Source organism: Trichechus manatus, unplaced genomic scaffold (assembly GCF_000243295.1).
Source record: "Trichechus manatus latirostris isolate Lorelei unplaced genomic scaffold, TriManLat1.0 scaffold00106, whole genome shotgun sequence".
Classification (NCBI taxonomy): Eukaryota; Metazoa; Chordata; class Mammalia; order Sirenia; family Trichechidae; genus Trichechus; species Trichechus manatus.
Window position 1 is genome coordinate 9,925,018 of NW_004444042.1, and position 13,620 is coordinate 9,938,637.

At 42.8% G+C, this 13,620-nt stretch overlaps 1 protein-coding gene across 7 annotated transcripts in view; it reads right to left on the reverse strand.

The window, feature by feature from the left end:
• The window catches only part of SGPL1 (sphingosine-1-phosphate lyase 1), a 134,118-nt gene extending 120,820 nt beyond the window's left edge, over positions 1-13,298 (reverse strand). For 2 of the 7 annotated variants that reach the window (XM_023737720.1, XM_023737719.1), the window contains exons 1-2: positions 13,061-13,275; positions 12,006-12,053 (exon numbers count right to left, since the gene is read on the reverse strand). In XM_023737720.1, coding sequence (XP_023593488.1) covers positions 12,006-12,032 — 27 coding nt within the window. In that variant the 5' untranslated portion in view covers positions 12,033-12,053; positions 13,061-13,275. Of the gene's footprint in view, positions 1-12,005; positions 12,289-13,060 lie in introns of those variants that run through there. The other 5 variants (XM_023737716.1, XM_023737717.1, XM_023737721.1 and 2 more) reach the window with 3 other exon arrangements.
• Between the last annotated feature and the right edge of the window lie 322 nt (positions 13,299-13,620).

The following is a 13,620-nucleotide window of genomic DNA, read 5'->3' on the forward strand; positions in this document are numbered from 1 at the left end:
TGTTAACCAATGTCATAAAACAACATGTGTACTACTGTTTCGTGAGAAACTATTTGTTCTGTAAGCCTTCACCTGAAGCACAATAAAAAAAAAATAATTTCTCTGGCTTTGTGGCTACCGTAGAACTTAGATTTTCAATTTTTCTGTGTTAGCTCACCCCTATATAAATATTTAAAGGCCTCTGAACCAGATCCATTCCAATTTACATCCAAAGATCAAGAAGCTATAATTAAACGAGGCCCTAACAAAAACACCACCTCTAGGTTTTCCTAACTACCACCTAGGTTTTTCATAACTTGCGCACAAGGTAACTGGAAATGCTCTAGGCATGTTAACCTAGAGACATAGAGAATATCAGAGACCTGCAGGATATTATAGCCTGCAACTTGACCCTGTAGCCAGAAGATATCCTTTCTGTCTCCAGGCTGTAGCTAATATTGCTAAATCAGTGGAAAGCAGTGCAGATGTGGTAATGGGAAATTTCCTAGATGTTTATGTGCCTCATGTTGTGTAAGCTCTACTTAATTCTACTTAGACTCAACAACTCCCTGCCAGCAGGCTTAGTTCTTACAAAGTTCTCTTCCTGGCTGCATCTAACTTAAGAGTATATCCTGTGACTTGTTTAAATCCAGCTACCCTTCTCCCTGCAAGTGAAAAGGCTAGCCATCCCACGTATAATTGCTTAGATTTGACTGAATGGCTTTTAACTCCTCAAAGAGATTTAAAAGAGACCCCTTTAACTAGTTCTGACTTAGTTTTATTTGCAGATGGCTCCTATCTAAAGCCTAATCCTACTAGCTCTCACTCTCGAACTGAATACACCGTCACAATTTCTACTGAAGTCCTTGAGAGTCAATCTCTCACTGAAGCCACTTCAGCCCACAAGAATTGAGAGCCCTTACTTGAGCCTGTAAACTCATTTCCAGGAAATTTGTTAATAGTTTTACTGATGGTAGATATTGTTTTAGGATCGTACACGACTTTGGCATGCTATGGAAGCAGAGAGGATTTCTAACCTCTTCTACAACTGAGATAAGGAATGGAGTGTTGGTGGCAGACCTTTTAGATACTTTATTGCTCCCTTCTGAAATTGCTGTGATAAAGATACAAGCTGACCAGCCAAAAGGAATACCCTAGACAGACAAAATTAAAGAGAACAATAGAGGCAGCCAAACAGGGTGCTTCTTAAGTTACTCTTGCCCTCTTGATGAATAAGAAAAGAGACCCCCCCCCCCAAACTCGTTTATCAATGGCCAATAAGTTAACTTTACAAAAACTTTTAAAGCATCAACCATTAGCCCAAACAGAGGAGAGTACGGAAGAAGGCAGGTTGCTACCAATGTCCTGTCACTAAATTATGGATAAGGCCTCATTAGAAACTCATCCTACCTAATTTCTTACATATTCCTATAATGCTTACTCTGCATGAAGGTTCCCATCTAGGATGGGATAAGATGATTGAGACCTTAAAAAAATATTGGTGGGGAAAGTTTTGTGAAGCCGCAGTGCACGTTACTTCTCACTGCCCTATCTGGCCTTGCTACAATCCTGAAAAATATCTTAAAAGTTTTATCTGGACATTACCCTCTACCCTCTAGGCCTAGGAAACCCTGGTGGCATAGTGGTTAAAAGCTACAGCTGCTCAAGAGACAGAAAGGGACATATAAACTGGAGACTGCATCAGCCTGAGCCCAGAAGAACTAGATGGTGCCCAGCTACTACCAATGACTGCCCTGACAGGGAACACAACAGAGAGTCTCTGTTGGAGCAGGAGAAAAGTAGGGTGAAGAACTCAAATTCTAGTAAAAAGACCAGACTTAATGGTCTGACTGAGACTGGAGGAACCCCAGAAAGCGTGGCCCCTGGACTTTCTGTCAACCCAGCACTAAAATCATTCCCAAGGCCATCTCTTCAATCAAAAATTAGACTGGACTATGGGACAGAAAATGATACTCATGAAGAGTGCACTTCTTAGCTCAAGTAGCTACATGAGACTAAATGGGCAGCTCCTGTCCGGAGGTGAGATGAGAAGGCAGAGAGGGTCAGGAGCTGGTTGAGTGGACGCGGGAAATCAGGGGTGGAAAGGAGGAATGTGCTGTCACAGTACAGGGAGAGCAATTAGGGTCACATAACAATGTGTGTATAAATTTTTGTATGAGAGACTAACTTGAATTGTAAACTTTCACTTAAAGTACAATAAAATAAAAATAAAAATCGACAGCTGCTAACCAAAAGGTTGGCAGTTCGAATCCACCAGGCGCTCCTTGGAAACTCTATGGGGCAGTTCTACTCTGTCCTACAGGGTCACTATGAGTCAGAATCAACTTGATGGCAACGAGGTTTTTCTTGTTTGTTTCTCTGGGCCTATGCTTGAATGACAATTAGATTTTACTCAGCTCCCACCTTCTAATGGTTATAAATATGTACTAGTAATGATTTATAGATTTTCACATTGGGTACAAGCTTTCCCCTGCCATTGTGCCATGGCAGCCTTTGTAGCTAAGAAACTTCTTGAAAACATTATCCCTACCTGGGGAACACCAGGACTCTCTGTTGTGACAGACGGACCCGTTTCACTGGTCAAGTTATCCAAGAAATGTGTCGAATCTTCTCCGTTTTTCAAAGATTGCCTTGTCCCTACCACCCTCAATTGTCTAGTCTAGTAGAAAGAACTAATGGAATAATAAAAACTCAAATAGCCAAGCTTTGTGAAGCTCTAAATTTATTTTGGACCCAGGTCTTTCCCTTGGTTCTCTTGAATTTAAGATCTACCCTATTTAGATCCCATAAACTTATCCCATATGAAACAATCACTGGAATGCCCGTGGCCCTCCCTTATGTTGCTCACGATGAGTCTAATATTGTTCAACCTGAATTATTTAAGTACCAACAATCTTTAATCCAACACTCTTAAAATAAATTCTCAAAGCCTAAAGAAGTCTTTGATGACCAGAATTTAGAATTTCAAAATCTGCCTGACACTGTCCCAGAACATGTATATTAGAAAAGACATCAATTAAAAGACTCCTTAGAGCCTCACTAGAAGGGACCATATCAAGCACTTCTCATCAATTCATGTGCTGCCAAGCTAAAAGGAGTCAAATCTTGGATTCATTTATTACAGCTAAAAAGGGCGAAGACACCTCTACGGACCAGTCAGCCCTCTGGAGAATTGAAAATCACTTTAGACGCCCCTGTAGCCAGAAGTAGATGACATCTAAGGTAGACAGCCAGGCCCAAGATCACAGAATAAGACTTCACGCATCCTGCTGAATTTTGTGGATTCTACCTCATAACCGTAACTATTCTCGTGTTATTAGTCTTGCTTCATATTTGTGGTCTTTTTCCTTAATAAATCAACATGAAGGTTCATTTAGGTTTTATTCCTTTTTTCAGCAATTTCGTCTGACACATAGGAAAGGAATGCACTTGTTAAATTAACTCAATCAGTAGCTAATGCCAACAACTTGACTGAACGCTGGATTTGCCACCCCTATCCGCGATCTGGACACAAAATTCAGATCCATTAGCTTTTCCCATATCAAATTATAGTCTTGTACCTATCACTACTGTTAGTTTTAACATTACCTTTAAATGAGCCATATGCATTAGATTTTGGTACTTCCCTGAATTAATGGCCCAGTCTCAGACATCATGCTTTAATATAACCTGGATTATAGAATAAAAACTGAACTGCTCTAATATAAAATTATCCAGTTTCCTTCCAAAGAATTTTAAGACACCGCAAAAATGACCTTCCAATCCAATATGCAAACTTCCCTAGATATTTCACTTTATTAAGCACTGCAACTGAACTACCAAGTTGCTTAAAAAGAAATAATTCATCCGCTCTTTATAACAGGCTTTGGAACCCATTAAGAATGGAACAACTGTCCATTTGTAATAATTCTCTAACAGAAGACTGGCTCCAAGAGGTCAATCAAACTATCCCTTCTCCTCACAATTATACTGGAAACAATATGATTTGTGCCCTTCATGGTTATGTGTTTTTATGTGGAGGATCTGATTATCGTACAATAAGGGATCCAAATCCCAGTAACAAATCCTATGCCTGGGCGTTGCCCTGCTTGGAGGGTTGACATTTAACAGGTCAGTGTACAGGAGGCCTCCTACAAGTTCCCCTTGATATCCACTCTTGTAATGAAAGTATCTATTGGACTAGTGACCTAAAGATCCTTATTTGAAATAAAAGAGAATTTATGCCTTCACATAATCCAGTAGCTGAGAAACCTGGATTAGGATCTGTATCCCTTCATGCCCTTTTACCTAATTACAGTATTCTCCAATTTAAGAAATCTATTCATAATCTGCTACAATGGCTCAAATTGGTGATGACGTTGCAAATTGAATGGCTGCTCAACAAAATCTTTAGAATCTCTCACTAAGGTTGTATCAGACAATAGAATAGCTCTTGATTTCCTTCTAGCACAACAAAGAGTTTACACCATTGCTAATACCTCCCCCTATGTTTAGGTAAACACCACAGAGAAACAGAACAAGACATCAGGAAATTCACCAAAAGGCTACTTGACTACATTCAGTACCTCCTGTGATGGTTCAGGTTGTGTGTTAACTTGGTTATGCCATGATTCTCAGTGGTTTGGCAGTTATGTAATGATGCAATCACCTCCATGATGAAATCTGATATAATGTAATCTCCTCCATGATGAGATGCACTATGAGCAGCCAATCAGTTGAAAGGGAGTTTCCTTGGGGGTACGGCCTGCATTTAATATATATGGACTGTCATGGATTGAATTATATCCCCCCAAAAATGTGTGTATCAATTTGGCTGGGCCATGATTCCCAGTATTGTGCAATTTTCCTGTATGTTGCAAATCCTGCCTCTATGATGTTAACGAGGGAGGATGGGCGGCAGTTCTGTTAGTGAGGCAGGACTCAATCTGTAAGATTGGATTGTGTCTTGAGGCAATCTCTTGAGATATAAAAGAGAGAAGCTAGCAGAGAGACGGGGGACCTCATACCACCTGCCGGGAGAAGAGCACATCCTTTGGACCCAGGGTCCTTGCGGAGAAAAGCTCCCAGTCTGGGGAAGATTGATGAGAAGGTTGACAGAGACAGAAAGTCTTCCCCTGGACCTGACACCCTGAATCTGGACTTGTAGCCTACTTTACTGTGAAGAAATAAATTTCTCTTTGTTAAAGCCATCCACTTGTGGTATTTCTGTTATAGCAGCACTCGATGACTAAGACATTGACTTTCTGGCAAAGCTTGCTGGCTTCTGCTCTGCTCTGGATCCTGCATTCAGCTCTTCATCGCCTGAACTCCGGTTCTTGGGACTTCAGCCAGCAGTCTGCTCTTTACCTGCTGATCTTGGATTTGACAGCCTTGGCAGCCCGTGAGCCAGCAGCCTGCCATGTGACCCACCGATATTGGGTTTGTCAGCCCCTGCAGCTGCATGAGTCAGGAGAAGCCTCCAGCTTGACATCTAACTTACAGACTTGGGACTTTCCAGCCTCTACAACCATGTGAGTCATTTCCTTGATACAAATTTCTCTTTCTTTCTCTCTCTCTGGATATACATATATACACACACACACACATATATATATACACATATGTATCTCAAAAACCCACTGCCATCAAGTCAATTCTGACTCATAGTGACCCTTTAGGACAGAGCAGAACTGCTCCATAGGGTTTCCAAGGAGCAGCTGGTGGATTCAAACTGCCGACTTTTTCTTTTCTGCAGCTGAGCTCTTAACCACTGCGCCACCAGGGCTCCAATATACATGTATGTATATAAATACATACATATATCTATAAAGAGAGAGAGAGATGGTTTTGCTTCTCTAGAGAACCCAGCCGAAGACACCTGTTACACCTGACTCTCCTTTTCTACATATCTTTAGTTAGTTACCAAATGGTATCAGTTCCTGGCTATCCTTTATTATTAGTATGTATTACAAACTGGCTTAATTCTTTTAGCTTCTTTACTAATTATTGTGGGACTAATCAAATGTTGCTTGAAATGTTTGTCTAATACCTGTAACAAGGCTGAAATTTCCCTAACCATGCAGAGACTCATGTATTTCAAAGAAACTTAGTGCTCAGAAAAAAATTAATTTTGCATCTTGATTCTGACCCTGTCACTTCAGTGTGCTAGATATTCTTCCTTTGTTCCTCCAGATCAACTATCCAACTGTCTCCAACTCTGCTGTGTGTACCACGAGGCTGCCCACTGTGAATTACATCAGCTAGGCTCTCTACTCCTCTGGTTTCCAGGTGGATTAGACCAATGGAAGGCTCCAGAAGGAGACCAGAGGGTGGGAAAAGAAGGGGTTTGTGGCATTTATTCCCTTTTCTTTTTCTTTTATTTTTTTTTTTAATTGTACTTCAGGTGAAGGCTTACAGAACAAATAGTTTCTCATGAAACAGTAGTACACATGTTGTTTTATGACATTGGTTAACAACCCCACAACATATCAACCTTCTAACTTCTCAACCATTTTTGTTTTGGTGAAAATACACATAGCCAAAGATACACCATTTCAAAAACTTCTACATGCACAGTTCAGTGACATGGACTACGCTCTTCCAGTTGTGCTGTTATTCTCACTTAAGATGAAGCCTTACAGAACAAAATAGTTTCTCATTTAACAGTTACTACAAACGTTGCCCTATGACAATGGTTAACAATCTCACAACACATCAACAATATCCTTACTCAACCTTGGGTTCCCTATGCATTTATTTTCTTTGATACCCTTTCTGCTGGGCCACTAGTTGGTCCAGATCACTCTCTCTGACAGAGACAAGATGGCGGTAGCTAAGCTCTCCATGGGTTCCAGTCACTTCGCCTCCCTTGGCTCTCAGGATGATAATAGCTCTCTGCTGGGGCTAGCCCTGAGGTGTTTCACTATCCCCTGCTGGTTTTCCTTAACCTTGTCCAACCTTTGTAAATAGTTCCCTTCTACTCCTCACTCACACTATTTGAAGTGGGCCAGGAGATAACTGACATATCCAAAAACTACTGTCAGCTTTCACACTTCCACTTTCCTAGGTGGCTCCAGTCTCCCCTTATCCCACAGCACTGGTTTTCTCTCATTAACTGGGTTCTGCACAACTGACATGTGACGTGATTCACCTGCAAATCAATTCCCTGTGGAAAGTTTTTAATCCCAGGCTGATTCCCAATTGTGTCGCCAATGTGTACAAACTGTATGTAATATTAGACTGGGCAAGGTCTAATTAAGAAGGTAAATGTTACTAAAAATTCCTAACACAAAATCAAGCAAATACTGGGATTTGGGGTTTATCTAACTCCACTTTCCAATCTCCAAAGGCTAGATAAATCATACTTCTTGTTATAGTTCCGCTTCACTTACAAGACTGGAACAATGACAAATAGAGTGCTCACCCTACAATGGCTAAACATTAAACTTTTAAATGTTCCATCTACCAGTCCCAATGTATTTTCCCTGTTTTCTAGCTAATCTTAACAAACAAGACACCAGACTTAAAGAACAGAAATGAGTTTTTGGCGTGGATACTTCATTTTGTTGCTTAACTCCCATTTAAGGATTCAGAAAGCAAGAATCCCTGAAAAAGACTCAAGCATCAAAGATAAAGCTCTCAGGCCTGGAAAGATTCAATTTTTAAACCCGAAAAACAAAACTGAGAGAGGTTTGCTGTTTCCAAATTAAGAAGAGTGCTGCAGAAATGCTGCAAAGGAAACATTCAAGGATTTTACTCTGTAGCCCTAAGACACCCTTCTGAACTGGAACTGAAGCCATTTCCAGAGACCACCTTTCAGCCAAACTATAGACAGGCCCATAAAATAAACAATAACACCCGAGCGGAACATGCTCCTTAGAACAATCAATTATACAAGACCAAAAGGGCAACATTTGCCCAAAAGCAAAGATGAGAAGGCAGGAAGGAGTAGAAAATCAAGGCAAAAGGAAACAGGGAACCTAAGGAGGAAATGGGGAGAGTGCTGACACTGTAGGGAATTAAACGAATGTTATGGAACACTATGTACAAACTATTGAATGGGAAACTAATTTTCTCTGTAAACTTTCACCTAATGCACAAAAAAAATTTAAATTAAAAAAAAAAAAGAATTTTACTGTTACAGAATATCATGCTATATGCTCTCCAATATATATTCCAAAGCAGTGGGACCTCATCCATGAGCAAAATAACCTCAAGTAACACAATAACAAACCCATTAAATTCTAAGAGAAGATTCATTCCCCCACCCATACAGTACACATATCCCCAGTTATCTATGTTGGAAGCCTAGACCAGGGTTTCTCAACCTCAGCACTACTGACATTTTAGGCTGAACATTTCTTTGTTGTGGGAGTTTTGTGCACTGTAGGCTGTTCAGTTGCTTCCCTGATCTCTACCCACTACATGCCAGTATCATGCTTCAGGTGTGACAACCAAAACAGTCTCTGTTGTTGTTGGTTGCAGGGCGACCCCATGCACACAGAGTAGAACTGCTCCATGGGGTTTTCAAGGCTGTGACCTTTCAGAAGCAGATCACCAGGCATATCTTCTAAGGTACCTCTGGGTGTGTCCAAACCACCAACCTTTCATCTAGTCGTCAAGCACTTACCCATGTGCACCATACAGGAACTTCCAAACTGTCTCCAGACATTGCCAAATGTCCCTGAAGGACTGGGGCAGAGGGGCACAAAATCAACCCATGGTCGAAAGCCACTGCCCTAAACAAACAATTACCACTCACCCAGCACTACCAGGCCACACATGCTAACACTGATTCCTCTATGAATACCAGCTAGTTTTCTTTGGATGGGAAAAGGGAAATGCCACAGAAGAAACAGACTTAGTTCAAGTGGCTTCTTCCTTAGAAACTATAAGTATCTGGCAACTTGCAAAGTGACATCACCCCCTGGCACTCAGGAGGAGGTGAATATGGAAGAAAAGGATGGCTGTCAAAGTAGAGAAAGGTTGCTACAAAACTGCCGGCCTTGAATTCCCTCTGAAAGCACCATAATTCTCAGCAGATGAATACAACTCATTTGTTTTGCTCCCTTTGAGACATGGGTGGAAAGTACTGCAGTCCCACGACACGCCATATATGAGCAAATGGGAAAAAGGCAAGTAGAACAGCTTAATCAAATCAGGGCAAAATTAAGGGAAGGGACAGTGGAGTTCAAGCTCTGTCATGTACGGACTCCAGTTGACCTTCAAGTTTTATATCATATTAGGACTATTCACAGAGGTGGTTTTCAATCCGATCAGACCCAATGTCCTCTTTTTATAACAAATATTTTGTAATGCCACTGTACTACTATAAAATGAAGTTCAAAGATTATAACACTATATTTATAGACACTATTTTATTAATTTCATAAAGTACTCTAATTAATGTAAAAGAAAATAAGAAGATTCTATAATAAAACAAGTATTTTCAAACAAGATTATCCTAGAAGACAAAAGGACCCCATACACACACATTTCCAAATGCCCCTAGAAGGCAGAGCTATCATTCCACTTTCCCCTCTCCACAAACTCTGACCGATCAGCCACAATGGTCAGCAACAGCTGTCCCTTACAGCGTCACATGTAGGGATTTGAAGTCAGACAAACTGGGGTTAAAACGTGATTCCACCACTTAACTGCCGTGCTACCTAAGGCAAGTTACTTACCTCCAAGTTACTTACTCCAAGTCAATTTTTTCCCCTTTAAAAGGAGAATATTAACATATTTTTCTAAGAGTTTTTGTAAAAATTAAATATGCAGAGTATCTATTCTTGCACCTAACACATGCTCAATAAATATCAGCTATCAGATACGTGTTATTATTCTTTAATCTATCTTGTATTGTTTCCTGGTGTTTTCTCACCTTCTTTCCCTAGCAGAAAGGATAGGGGACTGGATATCCCTTTATCAGGGGTATTCTAAAAAGGATTCTTGCACAATATAAGTTGCATCACAGGACTTCTGGGGTTGTTTCTATTTCTGATTATTCTAGGAAATGCACTAAGGATATTTTTTATTCGTCTGGGTCTTTTCTTTGCAGTTAGAGGGCAAAGAACATGTCTTATACATCACATAAAGTACCCAGAGACTGAGCCTGAACTCGGATCACGATAGTTCAGTGCCCCATCAAAAACCTAGCACTCATCATTCCTTCTTTACCATTAGTCTCAAATGGCACAGCACAGTTCAAGGAAGGGATGACAACTTTTCCAGGGAAAGCACTTCATGTAACAAGTATGCTGTCTTCAGAAAGCAATGATTTTCAAGGGCCGGTGATATCTATGTGAATTAATTCTTTATAGTAACCAGCAAAGCAACACCTCTAAACATTCTAGATTATCAAGTAAGGAAGTGAATGGTAGTGGCAGCTACTACTTCAAAACAAAACTGATTCCAAAGTTAATATTCTGAATAAAAGCAATCATTACTCTGACTGTTAAAGGTATCACACAGGCCCAAGAATAAGCATATCTCTGTACATGGCAAGTTTTCCCACTTACATGTAGAAATCTGTGATTTACATAAACACACTGATCTATAAGAGGAAAAACAGAAATTGCCAATTATTATAAGTTGAAATGCATTAGCCCTCCAAGCTACCAACAATGGTTATCTCTGAGTGATGGAATTATTGGGGGAGGGGAGGGGAGGCAAGGGGCTGCTTCCTTTTGCTTATTTATAGTTTCAATGGTTCTAATATAAACATATATTACTCTTGTAAAAAGAATTAAAAATTATATAAGGTTATTTATGATCTGGAGACCTGGTGGCGCAGTGGTTAAGAGCTCGGCTGCTTACCAAAATGTCGGCAGTTCAAATTCACCAACCACTCCTTGGAAACCCTATGGGGCAGTTCTACTCTGTCTTATAGGGTCTCTATGAGTTAGAACTGACTGGATGGCAAGGGGTTTGGTTTTGATTTATTTATGTACTGAAAATCCATGAAATCTGGGGCAAGAAACTCTTTTAGGTGACCTCTTCACTAGGATCTGTTCATAAACCAAGTATTTATCTGTACACTGTCTCACACACAACCTAAAATCACCACTGCTCCCTGCCTCAAACCAGAACTAATCACAACTTCGTTTCCCTCTTTTTTATCTCTCCTGCAGACCTTACAAGTTTTGCCACAATAGGAAATCAGCAGCAAGTATAAGAAAACCTCACTATTAGTTTTTGCCAATTTCCCAGTGTCACCAACCAACTCTCTGGGATAGCTGAATAAAGAGAAGGGGATTCTTACTAAATCACTTATCTTGCACAAAAAGATATCAGACTCCAAAAAGTGACTTATTAACAAAAACTAAATCCTCACCTTTTTCTATACCACTATCTGAAGGCTATGGGCTCCCCACAATTCTCACCTAAAAAAGCCTCTATGGGATCACTAATGTCCAAAGAATAAAATGTCATTTTAGTAAACACTCATTTGTCCATACCATTCTCCCAGCTCAGCTTAAAAACAAAAAAAACCAGCACAGAAGGATCCCAGAAAGAGAAAAGAAAACAACAGCTACCAAAGCAGCCATCTTAGCCCAACAAAAAAACACAGATTCAGATTAGGTCAGTTCAAGAAGCATTTGTTACACACTTACTATACAGAGCACTATGACAGGTGTTCATTCATCTCTAGACAAAAGATGAGATCTGCCTTTCAGGGAATCATAACTCCAGTCTGGGAAACACTTACAAACTATGGTAGACTTATAAAATGTAACAACAGAGATGTTAAAAAATCTGCTCTGGCAGCAGGAGAAGACAGATCAAAACCAACAGCAAGGATTTTGAAAAAGATTCTTCAAGAATTTTGAAATTCTACATATGTTCATGCATTTAGTTTGGTTATTTGTCCATCCTGATTATTAAACTCAAAATAAAAAGTGGCAGGAATGCTCAGCTACCCCAAAGCAAGTATCGGAGGTAAAGTCCACACACTCAGATTCTTAGAACTAAAACCTTAAGAGATAAGTGCCTTATAACAGGGACGATGTCTGGAAAAGACTCACCAACATCAGAAGGTCCGTGCCAGGCATCTTCCTCTTCCTGCCTTGTCTCTGTAAAAGGGAACCAGGTTTGTTTACTTCTAAAGCTTTAAACTGTGGTGTCAGCCCGCCTAGACTTGCCAAAGGAGTCAAGAAATGGTTCTCCGCCTCCTTTAAGAGCTCAGATTTCACGCCCATAGATCACACTCCACCCCTACACCCCCAAACCAGCGAATCAGGATCCGGCTGGACCTGGGCTTCCCGCCCACAGATGAACAAATGAATTCAGACCTAGATTCCCTAAAAACGTTCCACCCAGGTACATACTAAAGAAAACGCCCTGCGCGCCCCGGGTCCCGGAGCCCAGAAGCCCGGTCCATTCAACCTACGCCGCGCTGAGGAACGGGCGCTGAAAGCAGCCCCAGTCCCAGGCGCCAGCTTCCATTGGAGCCCCTTTAGAAATAAGCTGACCTCGCAGTCGACCTCATCCCTCCATCCCTACAACCCTCTCCTCAAGTAGGGAGGATCAGTAAATCTTAGCCGCCCCAAACCCACTCCCACCCCACCGCCTGGAGAGTTGTTCCAGTCCAGCTGCACCTCGGCCCTGCGTCCTCCCTCCATCTACCCACTCAGCCCTCGGGTAGTCGGCGCCCTCCCCCAAATCCCGAGCCCGCCGCAGACTTCTGCTCCCCAGGCTCAGCCGCCAGCACCGCATCTGCTCCCCTCTCAGTCCCGCCCGGACCCTCCCCTGCACCCCAACCCGGACGCTCCTTCCCCAGCCAGGTCACTCTCCGAGATCTCAGCCCGGATCCTGCGGGTCCTGGACCCTGTCCTCCCCTCCCTCCCCAAACGGGACCCTCCCCCTGACTCAGCCTGGATCCTCCTCATCCCGAACCCTTCGTCTCCGCTCCCCAACTCGATCCCTCCTCCTTCCCTCCAGTCCAGTCCCTCCTTCCCTACGCTTCCCTCGACTGATACCGGATCCTCCTCATCCCGGACTCTCGTCATCGCGGACCATCCTCCCCCTGCCCAGCTTGGACCCTACCCCCTCCTCTAGAGCTCGCGGCGGCCCCCTCCACCTTCTCAGCCCGGAACCAGCTTCTCCGCTCCCTGCCTCGGGCACTCTCCCCAGCCAGCTGGGCTCCACCTGCCGCGTCTCTTCCTCACCGGCCGACCGACTCTGGGGCCACGGGGTTCGGGCTCCCCCTGCCGCCGCCGTCGCCGCCGCCGAGATTGGAGGTCCGGCCGCCACTGCCGGCCCTGCCCTCCCCGCCCGGAAATGGCTCCAGCGACGCCGGCCCAGATCGCTGAGCGCCCAGCGTGCGCGGCCCCACCTCGGGCTGCGCGCATGCCCCGACGTGAGCGCGAGGCCGTCTCCCTTCCAGGCCCTGTGGTGCGTGCGCGCCTCCTGCTGGCCAGGCCCTCCTGTGAAGGTCAAAAGAAGGCTCGTATTTTAAAAACCAGCTTTGGGGCCACACAATTTGGTAACTTGGATCGCCTGAGAGAGTCTGCCTGCAGAGCGTTGTAGATACTGAACCAAAACAACGACCCAAGATGGGTCTCTAGGCGAGGCTTTGAAATTTTAATAGGTGACCTAGTGATTTCTCCCTTGTCTCTTTCCTAGGTAGGAGACTTCCTT